This window comes from Rattus norvegicus, chromosome 13, assembly GCF_021556685.1.
Source record: "Rattus norvegicus strain SHRSP/BbbUtx chromosome 13, alternate assembly SHRSP_T2T, whole genome shotgun sequence".
Classification (NCBI taxonomy): domain Eukaryota; kingdom Metazoa; phylum Chordata; class Mammalia; order Rodentia; family Muridae; genus Rattus; species Rattus norvegicus.
The window spans coordinates 103,491,644-103,514,775 of NC_141546.1; the positions used below are offsets into that span (position 1 = coordinate 103,491,644).

The following is a 23,132-nucleotide window of genomic DNA, read 5'->3' on the forward strand; positions in this document are numbered from 1 at the left end:
TTCCTAGTGCAGTCAAGGCCACTGAGACAGTCACCAACAGACAAGCCCCCAGGCCAACCCAATGTAGACAATCTTTCCTGGAGACCATCTTCCTGAGCGATTCTCTGTGGGGTCAGGTTGACAATGTAAAGTTACCAGCCAAGTAGCCATGCTGTGAGAACTTCCAGGGAGGTCTGCATTGCCTCCACATCTTGGCTTACAGAAATGCACTTGGTTTCAGTGAGACTCCCAGAGGCCTCTGCCTATCCGGTTGGTGTTATGAAGAAAATGTGTGCTGGTGTGGTGTGTGCAGGAACCCTGGCTGACAAGCATGTTCCTGTGCACATCAGTGATCAGGATCCACGACATGATTGTCCTCTATCAGTCCTTAACAGGAGGATAACCAGACCGAGCAGCCAGCCTCTGCACGATGTGGGGTCTTGTTTGTATTTGAGTGCTACACTGTGTTACATTGTTTCCTACAAGAAGCTGGTTCTGTAAACATTGTAACCTGGGGCCTCTGAAAGCTTCAATAGTTGAACCTGTCTGACACCATCAGTATAAGATCCCCTATCCCTGCACTTCCTGCTCTCTTCCCATTTGAATGAAATGTAGCCACCATCTTTAAATTCCATGGGACAAAATCTTAGCCAGGGTATGGCTTACTCCTCTCCATTACATGGCTTAACTGGTCCCTGGAAGGTCCATCTCACTCTCCTTCCAATTCTACCTGGAATCGGACCGTATCTGCAGATTCCCATTACGATGACCTTATGTTAAGGTCTCTCCTCTCCCACCAGGGTTATTCTTCCCCTGACCTTGCACAAGTGCTTAAGCTAAGGAGGCGGGATGTGCAGTTGAAACACAAGCCAGAGCAAACAAACTCACAGAGCAGATCACATTTTTACTTCACAAAGCTGGACATGGCATGGTCCCTGTGAAAGTTAGTTTTAATGGTCAACTTCACACAACAGAGAATCACCTGGAAAGAGAGTCTCAGTAAGAAACTATCAAGATTGAATTAGCCATGTCTTTGGGAGACCCGGTAGCTCCTAGTACCTTTCAGACACCGCCAAGACCCCAGCAAGACTTGTCTACTCAGATGGGCAGATCTAGAAACCCCCAGCCTCCTGGGGAATAATGGGGCCTGGTCAATGCTGCAGAACCTATTCATGGCCCTGTGCCTCGTGTATAAATAGTTCTTCTACTAAAGCATGTTTGCCTGTTAATGCTCTGACGTCCTTTTCTTCCCCCCTCACCCACCCTCTCGTTACCTCTTGCATGTCTCTCCAACCACCATTAAGTGACTAATATCTTTCTTAGAATTCCAATATTGAGCACTCCTAGCTCCAATCCACAAGCATGTCTAATGTAACTATATTTAAAGGGATCCTCCCTGCTTGACTGTTGGAGGGGGTACCTTAAAAGAAGCCATGGTTTTCTTCCATCATTTAATTTGGCTAAATACTAGCAGAGAAGTCAACCCACTGGAGATCCTCAATAAATACCCAAGAAAGAACCACACGGAGAGGAAGGAATTATACAAGCATAATGCAGTACTGTCCCATGAAGATACCAAGTATATATCTGAAGTCCCAGATACCACTGTACAAACGTGACAGATTCTTCACTCCTAACAGGGAAGGCTAGTTTCCCTACCTAGATCACAGGGAGTGGGTCTTCGACTAAAAGCCAAGGGACAAACACCTGATATGACATCCTTTTTACTGATAGGTCATAGGTCACAGATTTTGCCACATGTTTTAAATCCCTCAGTTGATTAATCAAACTTGGGAATAGCTAGACTGAAGTTGTGCTGTGTCTAATAACCACGCTCCTACTGGTCTATGGCATTCTGACCGGACACTGACAAGAGTTCTGTTCCCTGGGAAGAACGTTGAGATGTAGACAATGGACTCACCAGGTTAGAAACACAGACATGCAGTATACGCCACTGTGTACAGAGATGATAATTTCACATTTATTATTATTACACACCATAATGCTCAGATTATCGGAGCACTTCCTAGAAGATGTTTATTAAGGGGTTTTAAAAATTAGTAAACACAGGAAGCAAGTGCATGTGCTCAAGAGGCTACCCACTTGGGCTTCACTTAACAGCTCTACCAATTAACTCTCCTGCCTCCATTTCTACAGAAGTTGTTTATAGATGACTAGGTTACGCAGGACAATTTTACGAGCTAATGCATGTTGAATTCTGTCTGTTGATGGTACTGATGAGTCTAAAGTTCATGACTATTTCCTGTGTGTGTCTGCAGTGACACCACATTAACTGAAGTACCATAGAAACACCTGTGGTGTTCGCAAATCCCAGCCCAGAACAAGTCTTTGTCAGGGGATTCTGTGTCTCTGCCTCACTTCTACTGACCTTGTTGAAAGGTGGGGGTGCTTGACTGAACACAACATTATAGAATTAATGGGAGTCACACAGATCTAACACAGAAGCATTAGAGGTCATCACCTGCCTTGTGGTTCCTCGGTTTCCCTCATGTCACCCTGATAAACACAGCATGGAACCAGGTGACCAGTAATCATAATGATCTGGGACCCAGGAGCGTAGCATTGTATCTGACACTGTTCTACTGTCCGACCGCCTCCTTCTCACAAACAGCAGGACAGAGCCACCACCCACTCCCACTCTGTCTGCCTCCCACACTGTAATCAGATAAAGCTCCCTAGAGAGCAGAGCCTCTTAGCACTGATGCCAGATCAGATTCTGCAGACTGGAACCTCACCCTAATGACGTCATCAGGGGAATCACCCAGACTTGCCCTGTGACTTCCCAAGTCCTGATGCTGTGACAACACCATCCACTAGACCCTCTTGTGGGGTTTTAAGGGTTAAAGAAGTGGGGATATAAGAGTAAGGGAAACACCAGACACTGGGGATGTAGGGGTGGAATGCTATTCACAAAAATGACTGTGGTTCACTGGCCTTTCACTCTTCTTGATCCCCGAAATCTGAGCATTAGATTCTTATACCAAAAATATATATATTCAAAGGAGAAAATGTACTAAAGCAATTGAGTTATAAAGATAAGGGCATGAGAAATAATAGGCAACTTCTATACTGAGTGAACACAAAACTATGTTTAAAGAGCAAAGACAATCAATCAATCAGTTGTGCTTATCAATAAATCTAAAATGGATGGAGCAAGCAGAGAGAGAAGGGGTGGGGAAGTAGCTCTGTCTATTCCAAAAACAATGTGTATAAAAATTAGACTCCGACCCTATCTGCTGTGACCTTCAAGTTATTTTCAGAGTTCTAAGTAGAGTCCGATGGTGAGCTCATTCTCAAATTCACACTAAGGTTCCTCCAGCAACCTGTACAATTCTCTTCTTTTCCCTGCCTAAGACCAATCACACTTCATGGCAGCTATGGAGTTGCAGTTTCAACGATCAACAGCCACAGCTCAATAAAGGGATGTTGGGGGAAACCCAGTGCTTTTCCTGCCCCTCACTACCTTAGGCGGGCTAGCATTGACTCCCATCGCACCTACTGCATAGGAAGTCTCCTGCCAGAGAGATCACTTAGGGCTTACAGGGAAAAGTTGTTTATTCGTAAAGATTCGGTTAAGTGCTCACACACACCCTATCTGATTCCAGAGCCGAGGCTTTGAACATCACCTCAAGCTGCCTCCACAGAGATGGCCAGAAGCTGTGCTTTTAAAACAGAAGTAAGTGGTAAGCTTTCAAGACCTGCCATATCCCATAGGTGGTCTTATGTGGTACAAGGAAAGAATGAAATGAAGATGTGCTTACAAGGGAAGGGCAGCCGAGCTGGCTGTTGATATAGAATGCGACACCATTGTCTAAAAGGAACAGAGAACCGGGTGTGTGCGTACACGCAGAACATTTTCAAATTTTAAGACTGCATCATGTAAAAACTGAAACAAAAATGAACAAAATTTAAGTCCAATGAGTGAGACACAGAAATGCCTAAAGGTGGCAAGACCTTGGTTGGGGATCAGGACCAGGTAACACCAGCTGCCAGCCACATGTAACTGGGAATAAGAAGCATAGTTGTCCCAAGATGAAACCAGAGTGAAGGTCTTACAAAAACATGGGATTAAATCCAATAATAAATCTTTAAATGTATTATCCCAACTCATTCAAATGATTTAAAAAAAAACCCAGTCACTAAATAGGGAAAAGCATATTCTGATAACTCTTACATTGATTTCACTCCAATTTGAATTAAACCAAGCAAGAGAAAGGAAGCTGTCTAGGAAAGCCAATGTCTACACATGAAGAATGTTTTCAGCAACCAACAAATCCCCTTGTAGGAGAATTTAAAGGTTTTTCTTGTCACCTAAGACTCTTGTTTTCTACCAAGGAAACCTACAGCCAACATATGGCCATGTCTAAGGAGGCTAAGTCAGACCTAAAACCATTTGGGGTTAATACTTAAAACATCTTTTATCGTAAGGATGGTGTTCTCCTGTTTTAAATTAAAACTAGGGGGTGCTTTTCCTTCAAAAGCTTGATTTGTCTGTGGAGTAGCAAGCTGATCTTAGTTGGATTCAAAGAAGAAAGAACCATTCAATGAAGCTAAACTCTAAGGAGGAGTCAAGTGACAACTTGTTCACAACACAGAAGGTTCAGGCCAAGAGTGACACTCCACTCCACCATCCTGCCTTTGTAAGTGGCAGGAGCAATGGGCTTCTCTGGTAAAAGACCCTGCTCTGCTTTCTCAGACCGATGCACTCTATCTCCATGGGCAGTGGCCCACCTGGTCATGAGCGCCTACAGCAGCGTAAGCTGGTCAGTTCCAAGACAGGGAAAAGAATAAGAGTGAAGAAGTCTAAAAGAGCAGGAAGGCGGTGGGTGAGAAAGGAAAGATCAGGGGTGCGGGGGTAAGATGGTAGGAGGGAGGCAATGGAGGGGATAAAGACCCCTGGAAAAGAGGTCTGTCCACCCTGGTGCCCTGGTCTGCTCTTGCCATTAGGGACCAATGGAGCCCATTTCACTGGGACCATTACCTGGATGAGTTCATCCAGCTCGGTGGAGTTGACGCAGGCATGCTGGGCTATGAAGTTCTGTTTCTGGATCACAATGGTGGTCCTCTGAGAAATCTCCTGAGGCTGCTCCAACGCCTTGAACACCGTGGCTCCGATGATCAGGTAGAGGACGACCACCAGGAAAATCGTGGAGACCGTCTTCCATTTCATAACATTAATGGCCGAGTCACTCTCCACCCGGGAAGCAAGCACGGTGGGTTTTGCGGAGAACGAGAGCCTCGGTTTGGAGTTCTGAGCAGCAGACTTGGGATCCAGCAAGTCAGGGGCCGCCACTGACAACAACAGAGAATTTGGGTTAGGCGGGAGGAGTCTGGAGGCAAGGGGCTAGCTGCTTCTTTAAGGGGTCAGCCAGGGCTGGCTGAACTTGGAGATTCTCCTAGTGGGAGCTGAAGAACCTCACCCAGCAGCTTTCTCTGGTCACTTGCAGAACAGTATATATATGCTCAAGAAAGGGGGCGTGGCTCCTGCTCTCTGCTGCCATTGGAGTGTCAGGTGGATGGAAAAAAACAGAGGCCAAGAAGTCAAAAACTAAGCAAAAGAATGCCTGAGGGGTTCCTCATTAATTTGTAGATTTGTTTCTGCCCATGATACGTGTCGTTGAAGATGCCCTGAACTCCCAAGGACTGATGGTACTAAACAAAATATTTTTGCTCCTGAGGAAAGCTTCCTTCTGTACGTCATCATACCTTTGCACTGTAAGCAGTCAGAGAGTAAAGAAGGTTTGCTATCGGGTTTCCAAGTTTCTTACAGAGAAGGGTTTGCAATAAGCGCAGTTCAAGATACCCTGCATATTCCCTGGTGTGAGCAAACCACGCACTCCATTCACATCTGCTGCCCATGTTCCAGAGTGGGCACATTATGAAACATGGCTCTGCCATCTCTCACACGCTTAAAACACCAAAGGTATTGCTAACTCTTGAGCCATCAAAGCCAAGACACAATGATGTCTCCTACTTCACCAGCAAAAGCTAGAAGAAAGCAAGCCGGCGGATTGGCTTACGTCTCAGACCCTCCATGTTCTGCGTAAGGTTAATCATTCCATTAGAGCTCCCAGATACTGTGAGGTGACCTCAAGCCCATCTATTATTTATCCCAGCTCTTCAAAATCATCATTAATGGGTTTCATTTTAGAAAATACAAAAGCTATTCCATGGCCACTTGCGGAGGGGAAAACAAGCCAGTCACCACAAAACATCTGATTGGAGAGGCAACAGCAAACCATCATGGGTTAACAGAATGGTTGGAAAATGGAAACGAACCCCTACAGGAGTCATCCATTTAGAGCTCATCACATATATTAAAAATAAGCCAAATTACCACCATGTGTGTAATATAGGTTTCATAAAAACATAATCTAAAATTTACTTTTCCATAAGCATATACCATATCCCCCACAGAATTGTGCCCTGCAGCTCCAGAAATTACTCAAGGGTAAGGCTGTCATAAAGAGCAATGATTTGCACGCAGCGTCCTAGCCTGCTCCCTTGCCTAACCCTGCTTGGAAATGAAGGCTGCGGGCGTGAGTTCCTAAGGTTCTCCAGTTCCCCATCAGAAGGATGCTTTTCCAAACAGCTAGTGGATGCACTACATGAAGAGAGTTGTCCAGTGAAGGCAGATGGAGGGGCCTCCTCAAGCAGCCAAGATCACAGGAAGTCCTGATTCGGAGGGGATGAAATCAGAGTGGACATGAGGACACAACACCCACCCCCAGCAGCTGCTGCTGCAACTCTGCATGGAGACTCCAGGCTTAGCTTCAGCAGCAGCTTCCTAAGCAAGGCTCTATGGTCTATGAGTGTGACTGACTGCTTCCCTTTCAGCCAGTTCCCCTGTTCTGATTACAGCAGGGTACAAGGCACTTTTCCTGTATTGACAAGGGCAATGACACTCAAAGTAAGCACTCAGGCAGGTGCTGGCTGTTTGGGTTTTTAAGAGCCTTTAGAAGTGCATACAGCAATTAAAGATCTCCATCACCTGTAGCCTCACGAGGACTCCCCACCCCCCCCCTTCCCGCTCTCAGATTCTGACTAAAAAACAAAATAATCTAACATTGAGCCCCCCCCCAAAAAAAGACCAAAAGAAAAACCTCAACAAACAAAAACAAAAAAACCAAACCACCACAGGAGAAGATCCCCACACCACCTCTCTAAGCAAAGGTTCCCCACTCCCCAAGGTACTGATTTTCACCCTCAGACTGCTTTTTCATAGAGAGAATTAGAAACCACCACTGTTTACCCAGCCTAGCCTAATATCCCACCAAGATATTGTCCTGATGCACTTGGGGGAAAGAGAGGGCAGATTTGGTAATATATTTTATTCTCTCTCTCTCTCTCTCTCTCTCTCTCTCTCTCTCTCTCTCTCTCTCTCTGTGTGTGTGTGTGTGTGTGTGTGTGTGTGTGTGTGTGTGTGTGTGTGTGTGTGTGTGTGTGTTGGGCTAATAAATGTCCTGGCAGAGTTTAATTCTTTTAAGCTGTGTCCTTATATTTAATTAGCAGAAATAGATAATGCACAATTGGCAGACTCAATGGATAGAATCTGGTGGAATACATAATAAATATTTAAAAAACCAAACCAAACAAATAAACAGACAAACAACCCAGCCTTCCCTGAACCCCATCTAATCTAGACTGATTCCTAGTCTTCACTGTGTGGCGAGAGGCGAAGCAGGTCTTTCCACACACCCTCCACACCATCGCAACTGCTCCCCTCCCCCAAGGCTCTCCTCTATACACTCCTGGTCTCTGGTCCTCATCCACAGTCATCTCTCCAGCCAGCCACCAGTACCCCCACAAACGGCAGCAGAAACAAGCTTTGAATTGTGTTTGCCCCAGCACCACTGCGTGTCCCCCATGCAATGGGCAACAAGTGTGATCAGGGCCACTGTGCAACCTGCTTGCAGGCTACTCTCTAGGGCTGACCCTCCTCTCTGGAAACTGTCTTAAGCTGCGCCAAACCCACACCCTAGGGAGGCAAACGCAAAAACCCCAGGCACCAGCGGAAAAGCGCAAGACGGAGCCAGGAATGTATCCGGGCTGGGGTTGAGGTCGCCAAGCCCGAATCACATCCAACCCACAGAATGGAGAGGAAGATGAGGAGTGAGGGGACCTGCGCTGCCCTCCAGGGGGAGCGTGCGCGGGCCAGTATGGATGCCCAGGGGTCTCACCTCCTGCGGTATAGCCGGGTCTCTCCCGCGAGGCGCTGGCAAGCATGAGGCATGCAGCATTCAAAATGTTTGTTTGTTTTAACACAGACTTGATGGTTTTCTCTTTTCTTTCTCTCTCTCTCTCTCTTTTCTTTTCTTTTCTCTTTTCTTTCTTTCTTTCTTTGCTTTTTTTTTCTTTTCTTTCTTTTTTTTTTTTTTTTTACCAACACGCCATTGTACTCACTCCTTATTCCAAGACCGGCTGCGCGCTCCGAGCTGCACGGGCAGGCATTTTCCCCGGCTTTGTTTTACAAGGTGGGGAGAGCCGGGCTGGAGGCGGGAGGGGTATGGGGGGGGGAGCGTGAGAAGAAATGAAATCGCGGGAAGGAGGGGACACCAGCGGCGGCAGGCTGGGCAGAGGGCGAGGCCGAGGCCAAGTTGGGCTCCGACGACGACGCCCCCTCGCGCGTTGGGTCACCCCGACTGTGTGGCCGCCTGGGGTCCCGCGCGGGCCCTGGGTGCGCTCGGCCCGTGACTCGGTGCGCTGGGCCGGCAGCTCCGCTCTGCCCCGGGGCTCGGCGAGGGGGCGATCACTGCAGCCAGTTCGGCCGAACACCCGGGTGTCTTTGTGCCACGGCCCCGCGCAGCCCCTCTCCGCATGTCTTTGTGCGGCGCCCCGCCTGGCTCGAGCCCCGCCAGGCGCCTGCAAGGTGGGGGTGTGGCCCGGGGTGGCCCGCCTGGCCCGAAGCTCCACTCTCCCCTTGCCTCACCCGCCGCTCTTCCCTCCTTTCCGAACTCCCTCCTCCTGCTCCTGCGGTGTCCCCGCCCGGGCTCGCCTCTCCGCACACCCCTCCCAGCCCTATGCGCGTCCGCGTCGCCCCAGCTGCCAATACGTCCTCCCCGCAGCGCCCTCGGCCTGCCTCCCGCTTTGGAGCAGCTCTCGAGCCTCACCTGCACCCATCACCCAGCGTCCTACTGCCACCTCTTGCTCTAGCTGTCATGCATGCGTCTTCCATGCTTTCCCCGAGTCCTGATGTCAAGAGAGACCCCAGATCCCTACAGGTGAGTATCTTCCTCGCTAGCGCCCCTCCACCAGGGTGGCACAGAGATATCATCCCGCTGCCTTGTGAGCCTCAGAGTGGGGGCCGCAAGAGGATGATGCCAGGCTTCACTGGGGAAGGGTTAAGGAGTAGTCAGTCAAAGCGCTCTCAGGGCAGCTTGCTTTGGGCCTGGAGTTCCTGAATCAGAAAGGAACTGGAAGCCTGAGTCAGGGGTGGGGGTTGGGGGGTGGAGGGAAACAGACTACATTCTCTGGAACAACCTGCCAACCCCATCCCAGGGCTGACACTAAGGATGCTGAATGCTGTGGGCGTGGGCAGATTTTGTAGGCAGGGAGACAGCAGTCCTCAGGCTGAACTTGTTGCCAGGCGCTCCCCAACACTCCTGGAGAACCCCAGCTTGGGCAATTCTATCCAGACACCCGGAGGGCAGCCCCCAAACTGCTGCACTCTTGGTGACAAGGACTTGTTCGGAACAGAACTGGCCTAGAAAGGGTAGGAGATTGGATGCTGCCTTCACTCAACACGGAAGAACTTCAGTCCTTTCAAGGCCACCCTCTCGCACCAGCTTTGCCAGCAGGAACTCCCAAACGACCAGCACCTTCTGCCCCCACACCATGCACACAGTCAGTGTTTTCCCAGGTATTTGGAGGAAGCCACAGACACAGCCTTGGCTGTAACAGGAACCTAAGTCGTTTACAATACTTTCCAACATCTATGATTTTTTTTTTCTGTTGTTGTTCTATTTTTGACTCCAGAATAATCCCAGCACCTGTTCTGTCTGTTGAAATAAAGCATCCATCTTGCTCCAATTTAAGCACGTTTTTCTTGACTTCTCGTCTCAAAAGTAATGTAAGCCATTTAAAAATATATGAGTCTGATCTCACTCCCAGACTTAGACCCTCCCAGAGTTTCTAGGTCATAGGTCATGCTGTTGCTTCACTCTCCTGGCTCATTTCCCTGGAGGTCTGTCTGGACCCATGGCCACCTCTCAAAGATTCTCCCAATCCACACACACACACACACACACACACACACACACACACACACGCACACACACACTCCCCTTGCAGACGTAAAGAATTGCTTCAGTAGAGCACTGTATATAGATTATCCCTGTGTGCAAAAGCACTTGTCCAGGAGATTGATTTTAGGGGCTTGGCTCACACATCCTAAATCTTGCAAATCTCTCTGGCATCCCAGAGCAGTTACAGCACACTGGAAGTTTGAGGCACAGTTTCGACTCCAGGAAGTCTCTTTTGCTCCTGTGTGGGTGCCGCCCACCTACATGTCTAGAGTAATCTTGAGCTAACTCCACAGATAAAATGTCTTCACAGCAGTCTTTTCATGACAGACTGTCATTCACCAAGAACTTCCATGCTGGGTGAAGTTTCTGGAGAGTCCTAGGCCAGCATCTTGCCTTTTGTTTTTTCCTGGTGTTACCCTTGTCACAGATTATCCTGTGGGCTCTGGGAGGGCTGACATCTTGTCCCCTAACACCCAGGACTAGTGAGGGGTGCTGAGTCAAGGAGGACTGATAATGGTAAGATTGTCATTCTCCTCTTCTCCCTCCAAGCATCCCGAGCAAGGACACCCAATTTATATAAGGAACGGGGCAAATTCTCGAACTTGAACTCATGTTTGCTACACAGCCATTCTGCTGCCTGGCTATCCTTCCCTTCCCTTCCCTTCCCTTCCCTTCCCTTCCCTTCCCTTCCCTTCCCTTCCCTTCCCTTCCCTTCCCTTCCCTTCCTTTCCCTTCCCTTCCCTTCCCTTCCCTTCCTTTCCCTTCCCTTCTCTTTCCCTTCCCTTCCCTTCCTTTCCCTTCCCTTCTCTTTCCCTTCCCTTCCCTTCTCTTTCCCTTCCCTTCCCTTCTCTTTCCCTTCCCTTCCCTTCTCTTTCCCTTCCCTCCCCTTCCTTTCCCTTCCCTTCCCTTCCTTTCCCTTCCCTTCCCTTTCCCTTCCCTTCCCTTCTCTTTCCCTTCCCTTCCCTTCTCTTTCCCTCCCCTTCCTTTCCCTTCCCTTCCCTTCCTTTCCCTTCCCTTCTCTTTCCCTTCCCTTCCCTTCCCTTCTCTTTCCCTTCCCTTCCCTTCTCTTTCCCTTCCCTTCCTTTCCCTTCCCTTCTCTTTCCCTTCCCTTCTCTTTCCCTTCTCTTTCCCTTCCCTTCCCTTCTCTTTCCCTTCCCTTCCTTTCCCTTCCCTTCTCTTTCCCTTCCCTTCTCTTTCCCTTCTCTTTCCCTTCCCTTCCCTTCTCTTTCCCTTCCCTTCCCTTCTCTTTCCTCTCCCCTCCCCTCCCCTCCCCTCCCCTTCTTTGCTTTCCCAAGCCTCTTTACACTGGGAGATTGATGCCCCTGTGTATTTCTGTACACCATGACCCCATGGCTCCATGGCTCCATGGCTCCGTGCCACTGTCCCTCCATGCCTTTGTGCCTCCGTGTCACCCACACTCAAAAAGCTTTCAGTCTCACCACCAATTTGCCCTTCTCCCTGGCATCTCATTGACATCCTATGTGTTCAGGGTGTTTTGGTTGGTATGTGGGGACACGGGAGCAGGAGAACTGGCTCATCCACTAAGAGCATTTGCTGGTTTAGAAGAGGACCCAAGTTCAGGTCCCAGTAGCTAAATGGCCACCAACCATCTGTCACTCCAGTTCCAAGATTCCTAACACCCTCTTCTAACCTCCAAGGGCACTGCGCAAACCTGGTGCTAAATGCAGGCAAATACTCGCACACATTACATAAAAACAAATCTCTTAAAACAAGGAAGACAAACAGAAAGAGTCTAAGCCACATCAAATACAATGAGATTTACTCTGAGGCACTAGAAGCTAATTTCACACATAATCTGAAGGGACCATCTGAGTGCAGGAGGCACCGCCTGTCTCTCGCCTCATTTCCACAGCAGTTCTACAGTCCCTCCTTCAACATGCCTGCCCCTTTAAGGGACTTTGTATGACAAAGGTATGCATAGGGGTGTTTTAAATATGAGGAGGACCAGATCGTGTATCACTGCAACTAGAGAAACAAGGAAATGTGGTGGACTGTCCTATTACCAACCATCATACCTTACACTCTATCCACACCGACAGACTGACCACACCAGGAGCAGACCGGAAGGGCAACAATTGCTTCCTCGTGATTCTGTCTTACATGCTTTAATTTCTTTACTGTCCAGGAAATCCTGAATGCATAGTGACAACATCGGGCTCCCACAAAGCCCAGCTTGTACAGTGATCCAACTTACAGCATGAACTCAGAAGTTCATTTTCATGTTAATTTGGCTTTTTTGATCCTGGCCTACTCAAATGCCCTGGTGGGAAAAAAATAAGAAATGAGCTTGCTTCTTTTTTATCATTTTGACCACATCAAAAGAGATCTGTGAACACCCTACCTCCTCTGCTTCTGCACTGGGTGGGGTGAAGTTCTTTATCTTCCTGATGATCCGTTTCCTGATCTACAGAGCAGGGAGAGTTCACTGCACTCACAGAAGAGGATTGGAATGGCCAGGGTGAGACACTATGTGTTGTGTGTACTGTCTGCATGTACTGTCTGTACACTGTGTGTACTCTGTGTGTTATTGTATGTACACTGAGTACACTATATGTATGTACTGTATTGTTGTATGTGTGTACTGTCTGCACACTGTATGTACTATCTGTGTTACTGTGTGCACAGTGTGTACTATATGTGCATACTGTGTGTGCACTATATGTACTATGTATGCACTGTTTTGTACTGTGTGTACTGTGCATATGTACTGTTTGTACACTGTATCTACTGTGATTTGCTGTATGTACACTATGCGATATATGTGCATACTATATGTACTGTATGTGTGTACTGTATGTGTACTGTGTACTATATGTGTTTACTGTATATACACTGTATGTGCTGAATGCCTATACTGTATGTATATACACTATATGTACTGTACATGCATCATATGTACTATGTTATATACTGTATGTGTGCTGTATGCATGCTGTATGCATGTACGGTATTGCACTGTGTGTACTATATGTATGCTTCGTGCATACTGTATGTACTGTATACATGCACTGTATTGCACTGTGTGTGCTGTATGTGTGCTGCTCGCATACTGTATATACCATATACATGCACTGTATTGCACTGTATGTACTATGTATGTGTGCTCATGCATCCTGTATATGTGCACTGTATTGCACTATATATGCTGTATGCACTGTGTGTATGTGCTGTGTTTTATTGAATGTGCTGTATGGACTGTATGTATTGTGTGTACTGTGTGTGCTGTGTGTATGTACTATGTGTATGTACTGTGCATATGTACTGTGTGTACACTATATGTATTGCATGTATGTAATGTATGTACTATGCATACACTGTGAACTGTGTATATGTACTATATGTACACTGTATTACTATATTATATACTCTGTACTGTATGTGCTGTGTGTACTCTGTATACTGTGTGTACTGTGTACTATGCATACACTGTGTACTGTGTGTATGTACTGTATTACACTGTGTGTACTGTATTATGTACTGCATGTACCGTATGTGCTGTGTGTACACTGTGTGTACACTGTGTACTGTATGTACTGTATGTACTGTGTGTATACATTATGCATGTGTACTATATGTACATTCTATGTATGTACTATATGTACTATGCATGCACTGTGTACTGTGTGTATGTACTTAATTACACTGTATATACTGTATTATGTACTATGTGTAATGTATGTGCTGTATGTACTGTGTATACACGGGGCACTGTGTATACTGTATTATGTGTTATATATACTGTATGTACTGTGTGTAATGTGTGCACTCTATGTACTGTGTTATGTACTGTAGGTACAGTGTATATATTGTCATCTTCCCACTACTATCATGGAATACTGAGGCCACTAACACAGAAAGAGCAAAGGTTTTATTTTCCTATACTTCTGAAGGTTCCAATACAAAGATCACATGGTCCCATTTTATGAACCTCTGCCCTGAGCAGGACATCATGAAGTCAGAACTGCCGGGGCCAAACCACTTGCATGGTAAGCAAGGAAGCCAAAGAGAACAACTGGGCAGCCCTATCTCACCCCTTTGAACCAAGCTTCCAATGGCCTAACCATCTCCTCCCAGGCCCCACTACCCACAAGTCCACGGCACTGCCAGATACTGCCATGCTAAGGACTTAGCCTTCTACACAAGAGCCTTTGGGAGGCATTCTAGATCCAAACACTGGCATCATCTATGTGTTTTAATGTTTTCATTTACCCATTAGCCCAATCCCATAAACTAGACCACCAACAAATTCCAACTCTCAACATATTTTGCCATTTGCTTAATCCTCTAGTTAACAGTGCTCTACAGTTGTGAGGGGGAAGGAAGCATACTGCCCAATTACTGTGTGCCCACTGCACGCTCAGCTGTTGTTCTGGAGCCAGGTAAGGACATCGCCTTCAGAACGATGTGGTCTAAGTGGGGGTAAAAAGAGGTAGGCATCCCTGTAACATTTCAATACACGTCATCCCAAAAGAAAGTCACAGGGCACTTTGGCAGGATTTTATGTTGAAAGCTCAGAGAAGGCATCTCTGAGGAAATGGGCATCCACGAGGATGGGACAGATGTGAGGAGAGATCTTTCCCAACAGAAGAGCTTGCTGAAGGCCTGTGGTAGGAGATGGACGGGAGAATGTGGGAGCTCAGGGAGTCGGTGCAGGTGGGGTGGCAATTTGCTCTGTGACAGAAGAGAATAGAGGAGGCCTCTAAGGGGCAAGCATCAAAAGCCAGTCAGACCTGAGCTGTGCAACAACTTTAAGAAGGCAGTTCTTCCAGGCCAGAGTGTGTTCGTTTTGAAGATTATACGTGCTCGAAATTATAGCGTGTCCATCAGAACGGAAGTTAGAAGTCACTGGGGAAATGAAACAGGTAAGCGGAGGGTCCATGTAGAAGCAGCATCTCAGCTTGAGTGAGCACCACCTAGAGGGGCTGGTAGAAACCACAGGCTTCTCCCACATCCAGGGTTCTGCCACTCTGGGAGATTTGAGAGCTAGCACCACAAGTCCTCAGGAGACAGGAAACACTAATGCTATAGTCCAAGGATTGCACTTTGGGAACTATTTGACAAAAGGTAGGACTCAGGCTTAGTCCCCCATGATAGTGTTGAGAAGTATGGCTCGATTAATGCCATAGTTGGCAGACCGTGATAGACACCTACATGTGTCCACATCAAGCCTGAGCTTCAAAGTGTGACTTGCAAAGGCTTTGGTCTTCCCATTTTCAACACAGCTTTCTTTATTAGTTCTTCTTTTGTTTCTGTGATAAAAAAAAACAAAAAAAAACAAAAAAACACGACTGGAAGCAGCTCACCGAAGGGAGAGTTTATTCGAGCTCACTGTTTCAGGGGGTTAAAGTCCACCACGGTAGAGAAACATGGCAGTGAGCAACAGATGTGGCAACTAGAGCAGGAAGCTGAGAGCCCTCAACCGCAGCGGGATGTAAAGACAGAATAAACTAAAGGTAGCATACAAGTCTAAACTCGCAAAGTCTGCCCTAGTAGCCTGCTTCCTCCGGCAAAGCCATAACTAAACCTTCCCGAACAGCGCCACCTTCTGGGGACCAGATGTTCAGACACTCAAGCCTATGGGGGGCTTTTCCTATTAGAAACACAACGGCCTCGCGCCTCGCGCCTCGCGCCTCGCGCCTCGCGCCTCGCGCCTCGCGCCTCGCGCCTCGCGCCTCGCGCCTCGCGCCTCGCGCCTCGCGCCTCGCGCCTCGCGCCTCGCGCCTCGCGCCTCGCGCCTCGCGCCTCGCGCCTCGCGCCTCGCGCCTCGCGCCTCGCGCCTCGCGCCTCGCGCCTCGCGCCTCGCGCCTCGCGCCTCGCGCCTCGCGCCTCGCGCCTCGCGCCTCGCGCCTCGCGCCTCGCGCCTCGCGCCTCGCGCCTCGCGCCTCGCGCCTCGCGCCTCGCGCCTCGCGCCTCGCGCCTCGCGCCTCGCGCCTCGCGCCTCGCGCCTCGCGCCTCGCGCCTCGCGCCTCGCGCCTCGCGCCTCGCGCCTCGCGCCTCGCGCCTCGCGCCTCGCGCCTCGCGCCTCGCGCCTCGCGCCTCGCGCCTCGCGCCTCGCGCCTCGCGCCTCGCGCCTCGCGCCTCGCGCCTCGCGCCTCGGTTTCAGTGCCTGCTGGCTGTTCCACACAGGTAAGGCTTCGTGTGAAACTCTATCACTGAGGCCCGCTGCCAGCGCAGCAGGTTGCTTTTGCTTGAGACCCCAGTGACTACTCATGTTGACTATGGGTCTGGGAGGGACAACCTAGCCTGTCCTCGGAGATTTCACCGGCAAATAGACAATGTGAAGAGTGATACCCTGAAGACATGTCCTGCTGTGTTCAGAAAGCAAGGCTGCTGATATCCCCGTCTACAGAAACTCCTCTCTTTGCCTCTTTTTGTGTCTGCAACTGAATGAGCAAATGTGACCCCTGCCCGAGGCCATACACTTATGGAAAATTTAACATTAACCCAGGCCACACTTATTGTAGAAGAAAATCCTAAAGGTAGTGCCTTTCTATCAGATGCGAAATTCGGTAAAGTGCCCAAGGATTTTCTGCCTTTCCTAGAATGTGAGCTGGGCGGTTTGACTCCATGAGTGGTCTCTCAGTCACTTTTTCCCAGGACTTTGCACTGATGGCCTCTTCTCCAGGAAGGATCGATCCCTTTCCACACTGAAACAGCATGAAACTTTGGAAGTCAAATGTAGTGGTGTTGAAACCCTGGACACTCTCCTCTTTCCTGGAGCCTCCAGCATTTAGGTCACAGTGTGAAAGGTGGCCCAGGGCCAGATATATCCTTGATTTATCTAAAAGAAAGAGGAGGAAGAGAAGGAGGAGGAGGAGGAGGAGGAGGAGGAGGAGGAGGAGGAGGAGGAGGAGGAGGAGGAGGAGGAGGAGGAGGGAGAGGAGGAGGAGGGAGAGGAGGAGGAGGAGGAGGAGGAGGAGGGAGAGGAGGAGGAGGGAGAGGAGGAGGAGGAGGAAAGAAGGAAGGAACAGAGGGAGGGGAGCTGGAGAAGAGGAGAGAGGAAATGGGAGAGTAGCATTGACAACCTGTATCAAAGGTTCGCCGTAAGCCAGGTGAGCTGAAGACCCTATAGCTGTAATTTAATCCGCATAAGAACCATGAGTCAAACAGGGTTCTCAGCCTTAGAGAAGCCAAGTAACTTCCCTGAATAACGAGGGCCAGTGACAAGACTGTGTGAGCTACAGAGGCCCTGCACCACCTTTCAGTTTGTAGTTCAGCCGCCAGCTGAATTCATTTTTTTTATTGTGTCCTAACTACGTCTTCCCTAAGAGCCTTCATGCATGCCAGTTCTCCCAGTGTGATCTGTGCCTACCCCCTTTCCTACCCAATACAACTTACATTCACCCATCAGACCACAGCTAAAACACCCACCCTCTTCAGAAAAGCCCACTACCTCCCAGGCAGGTTCAGCTGACTGCCCCAGGCATAGCTCTTGGTTCTTTTTTTTTTTTTTTTTTTTTTTTCCGGAGCTGGGGACCGACCAGGCATAGCTCTTAATCCGCAGTCCTTGCACCTTTCCCTACTGCTTCACTGACATTAAATATTTATTCAGACTGTCTTTTGTTACTAACAGAGAAAAAAAAAAAAAAAAAAAAACCTCGGGTGGCTAAAAGCAATAGAAATGTGTGGTCCGCATTCTGCAGACCAGAGATCAGAAATCAAGGTGTCCCAAGGCCTTGCTCCCTCTCTCACAACTCTCAAGAGTAAGTTCTGTCAAATACCAGCTCCTGCACTTGGCTGAAATCCACGGTGAGTCTTGGCCTGGACACAGCGCACTTGTGCCTTGGGCACTGAATCCTGGACTCTCTTCATGGCACATATGCCCTCTGAGTGGTCAATTTCCAAATCCACCCTTGCCCCTTTTAAAGGATACTACTAGAGATGTTCAGGCTACCCTAATGACCTCATCCTAACTGCTTCGGCAAAAACCATATTTCCCAGTGGGGTCATATTCCAAGGTACTGCTGATATTAAGATTTTATTTATTTTTCCCCCAAAATTGATTGTGGAGAAATACAATTCAGCCTATAACAGTTCCTGCAAGACTCCAATAAATAAAGAGACCTTGGCATCTTGTTCTGCTGCACAATAGCTAACACCTAGCAAGTACAAACATCGATGGTTATTCCCTGAGACAAAGCCCAGAAGCATGACTGACTGAGAGCTCGACCATCAACGAGGAGGCTAACCTCAAAGCCCACAGCACCACAGAGGTACCAAGAGTATGTGACATGTGCATCAGGAATGGAGCCAACATTTCAAGTCAGCTTTCATGGCTTCCTGCCAGAAACACTGACCCCCACATCTGAGACCTTCTGATAGTTTAGAAGCCAGATTTTCAAATTATTTTAGACATTTTCCTCATTTTCTTTTTCTCTCTCTCTTTCTTTCTTTCTTTCTTTCTTTCTTTTTTTTTTTTTTTTGTTCTTTTTTTTCGGAGCTGGGGACCGAACCCAGGGCCTTGCACTTCCTAGGTAAGCGCTCTACCACTGAGCTAAATCCCCAGCCCCTCCTCATTTTCAAATAGAGCAGAAACAGATTTCGAAAATGAACAATTACCGGAAAACAAAACGAAACAGAAGCATCTATAGGGCTAAACGTGGTCATGAGGCCCCCTGACCACGGCCTCTATGTCAGCTTCAGATGCCCTGAGAGGCTACAACAAAATACGATCATTCAATGAGTTCGTCTGTGTTGAAGAGTCTCATCTTGATTGCTCTCTCACAGGGCTAGTACCCCAAAGGCTCTCCTTTCTCTGATCTAAAATTCAAGGGTGGTCAGGAAAAACACAGAGCCTTCCAAATAAGTAAAAGCTTACTATGATGTTTGGAAAACTCCACATTAAATCCAAAAGGTCCTAATAAACACAGATAGGATATGACCCTGCACTGTATAGACAGCCCACCCTCAAATCACCTCATGCCTATCCCTGATTAGCTCCTTCCTGGTTAGGTCACTGAGGTCTTGAGCCCTCTCTGACTGTGACGAATGCCAGAGATAAGTCAACCTGTAAAGAGATATGGTTTATTTTTGGCTCCGGCGCTGGGAGGTTTCCATCCAGGTCAGGCAGGCTCTTTTACTTTGGGCCAGTAAGAGTGCACTGTAGCAGCAACACATACAGACCAAAGCCGTTCACCTCACAGCGGCAATCAGAAGACAGAAACAGGCTTGACCCTTGCAACCCATGCAAAGGCACATCTCTAAAAGATAGAAGACCTCCACGAAGGTTACACCATCTCCATACAGCAGGGAGCCAGGACTTCTTTTGTGAGTGTGGTGGGGGTGGGGCCGATATTAATTAATTAATCTAATTTAAAATTTCCAGATCCCAGCACTAACCATCATTGTCTATGGGATCAACCTTCTTCAAGTCCCTTAGTTTCCCCTTCTCGAAGCTCTACCTACTAAGACGAATTAACAGAAGCAGCAAGCCACAAAACCCACCACAACCACGTGCTTAAGTGTTCCTTCGAGGGTTAAGGTCACGAACCAACTTACTCCTTCTGCAGGTTCCTGAATTCATCTACCTTCTCCAAAAGGATGGGCAGGTCCTTCCCTAGGAGCTGGCGATGCTTGACTGATGATGTCACCTCCGTTTATTTTTCTCCCAGGTTCCCGCTTCATCCCTGCGTACTTTTACGGCACTGATGTTTGTGATGGAGCCGTATAGCCAGCCCTCTAGCCGCTGGCTTTCGGAGCCCACCGAATAAGGCTAGTTGCCCTGGAATGTTCTCATATTGGTTTTACACTCTTCAGGGAAACGGTATCTGAAGGGAAGAAGGCTTGGTAATACAGAGGGCGCCCTGACCTATCCTAAGCAGCCACTCAACATGTAAAGCTTCTCATTGGTTCTTTCCACAGTCTGCCTCTGTGGGACAATGGACAGTGATTTGGTTGTGAGCAGGTAAGAGTGTTGATTCCAGGTAGTCACGAGCTTTTTTCTCAGTCCATGTGAGACTCACAAGATGCGTCAACATCACACTCAAACTAACACAGCCAATTATGCAAATGTGCTAACGGAGTGTCCCAACACCCACTGAAAGGCTACTTGGACCAACACAGCAATTTCTATATTATAAAATCCCAGAACCATGGCCGAAGCAACAGCCATCTCGAGGAAGGTTTAGTTTGAGCCTTGGGTTCCTGTGACATAATACTTCTTCAGGCCTTAGGAGATGAAAACCCCATTTCAATACTTTAGTTCGATTACTAATTATTTAGATTTCTTGAAACTTCCAACTCATCACACATTATGAATAAACTTTTTTTTTGTGAAAGTATCCATGAGTTCATCTCTGGTGAACTTGATCACATTTATCATATACTGACACACACTTAATGGAATGCTTTACCTTGTGTGGACTTCTCTTTGCATCTGCCTTTCTCTGCTCGAACAAACATGAATGGGACAGCTAAGGGCCAGTATCTCACCTGAGTTCTCTTTGATTCCTAAGCACACCTAATAGATATTTGAGTATTTTCTGTATTTCTATTATTATTTTATTGTATGTGTATATGTGTCTGTATATACATCTGTGTACCATGTGCATGTGGTGTCCACAGAGGCCAGAAGGGTGTAGGATCCCCTGGAACTGGACTTATGGATGGTTGTGAGCCATTATGCTGGTGCTAGCAACCAAAGCTGGGTCCTCTGGAGAAGCAGACCAGTGAACGACCTTTCTAGCCCCTATGTTTTACCTATGGAATACATGGTAACGTCACACAAAAGTCAACTCTTCTCATGACCAAAGGATGCATTACATCATAACCAGGTGTGGGGGTTTGTATATGCTTGGCTCAGTGAGTGGCATTATTTGGAGGTGTAGCCTTGTTGGAGTAGGTGTGGCCTTGTTGGAGTTGGTGTGTCACTGTAGGCATGGGCTTTAAGACCCTCATCCTAGCTGCCTGAAAGTCAGTGTTCTACTAGCAGCCTTCAGATGAAGATGTAGAACTCTCAGCTCCTCCTGCACCATGCCTGCCTGGATGCTGCCATGCTCCCTCCTTGATGGTAATGGACTGAACCTCTGAACCTGTAAGCCAGCCCCAGTTAAATGTTGTCCTTATAAGAGTTGCCTTGGTCATGGTATCTGTTCACAGCAGTAAAACCCTAAGACACAAGGTTTATCATCAACAAACATGCAACTCATTACTTTTGAGACACGGAAAATCTGCGTATTTCTCCCAAGTCTTTATTCTCATAGGAGATTTGGATAACAGATTCATGTGAACCAGCCCAGCCCACTAGATAAAATGCTAAGCCGTCTAGATTTCAGTCCGGGCCCAGTCTATTCTCACCCGTGCCTTAGATTTCCCTGTTTGAGTGAGCCTGAGAGAGAGCACATTTGAAGATGTGCTTTGAATAGTGACAGAACTGTTGCAAGAACCTGGTAAACAGCAGCCACCGCTGTGACTGTCACTGACTGTCACTGGCAGCCATAATCCAAGAAAGAAGGGAGACTTCAGAGATAAGAAGAGAAACAGACAGGAGGAAGCCACGTGTGTGTGTGTGTATGTGTGTGTGCGCGCGCGCGCGCGCGCGTGTGTGTGTGCGCGTGCGGGCAAAACAAATGTACAGCCTGAAACATGACATAATCAAATAACCCATGGATGGGGGAGGGAGGACTCACATTATCTATTCTGAAGAAAAGAGGACTAAGCCGTACCCTCTTCTCCTGAGACAGCAAAGGGGTGGGTGAGTTATCAGTCAGGACTGTCAGAAAGGGTGTGGATAGGCTGCAGGGGGCTCCCAGAAACAGACAGAACAGACCTAGAAATGGTCACCCCACCATCTACCATGCACTCAATAAAATGTCTCTTTGCTGTGGCCTTGTGGGTTTGAACCACGGCTCTCTGAGATGCACCTTACACTGTGTTCAGCTTCTTCTCAGTCTCCTTAGAAAATAGTCACTGTATATCCTCTGGCCTTGACAGATGTCCTCTTTTTCTTTCTATTAAAGTTGTCCTCTGGACACAGATTAAAATCTTTTCCACAAGCTGGGTTCTGGTTAAAATCAAATTTGTCTAACTATACTTTGCTGGTTGCTAAGAGAACCAATGTACGTGATAGCATAAGCACAGTAAGGACCCTGGAGAGGGAGTGGACTCCCAGCCAGCAGGTGCACTGTGCCCCTAGTGCTGTGACTCATATGGTGAGCCGGTTTACCAGGCATCTGTCCTTACCACCACAGTGCCACACTGGGTTCCTTTTAATTAATACTCAGTTGTCAAATATTTACCAAACTATTTTTAACAATTGGTGGAAATCTGTTAGCGACTAAGGGTAGCTATGAATAAGATTTCATGATTTTTTTTCTCTTTCTTCCTGTTTTTCTAAATTTATTCCCAGCAGTGGAATGCTAAATTTTGTGGTGGTTTTCCTTTGGATGGATATTGGGTGGAAAAAAAAAGGAAAAAGGAAACTTGCTTGGCATTTTCCGTTGATACTTTCTCAGGAAGGGGTGCCAAGGCTGCATTGCTCAGATTCCAAACCGACTCCCAGTGTTCTCGGTAATGAGCTGCCCTGTGTTTGTTTTGTTTTGTTTACTGGAGTCATGATTTTCCTTTTTAGATATGGCTTTATATTCTCCACATGTACTAACTGCATGACAGACAGACCATTGGTCTTAACTGGAGCCCCTGAACTTGGGTGTTGCATTTGGAGTTAGGAAGCTGTCTTTGCCTGGTGTTCTATTGCTGTGAAAAGATACCATGATCACACCAACTCTTACCAAAGAAAGCCTTTCATTGGGGCTGGCTTTCAGTTTCGGAAGTTGGTCCATTATTATCGTGGCAGGAGCATGGCAGCCTGCAGGCAGACATGGTGGTGGAGAAGGAGTTGAGAGTTCTACATCTGTATCATAGGCAGCA

At 47.7% G+C, this 23,132-nt stretch overlaps 1 protein-coding gene and 1 long non-coding RNA gene across 7 annotated transcripts in view; one reads left to right on the forward strand and one right to left on the reverse strand.

Moving 5' to 3' along the window:
- Nucleotides 1–23,132, reverse strand: part of Kcnk2 (potassium two pore domain channel subfamily K member 2) — a 197,297-nt gene that overhangs the window by 132,988 nt on the left and 41,177 nt on the right. The window contains exons 1-2 of one of the 5 annotated variants that reach the window (XM_087579913.1): nt 9,111–9,404; nt 4,982–5,292 (exon numbers count right to left, since the gene is read on the reverse strand). In XM_087579913.1, the coding sequence (XP_087436039.1) occupies nt 4,982–5,292; nt 9,111–9,120 (321 nt within the window). In that variant the 5' untranslated portion in view covers nt 9,121–9,404. 5 annotated transcript variants of the gene reach the window in all.
- Nucleotides 8,904–10,034, forward strand: LOC120096345 (wiskott-Aldrich syndrome protein homolog 1-like). 2 transcript variants are annotated; one of them, XR_015635781.1, is made up of 2 exons: nt 8,904–9,221; nt 9,587–10,034. It is a non-coding gene; the product is annotated as a wiskott-Aldrich syndrome protein homolog 1-like (long non-coding RNA). The 2 variants fall into 2 exon arrangements; XR_015635780.1 differs by having other exon boundaries at nt 9,697–10,034.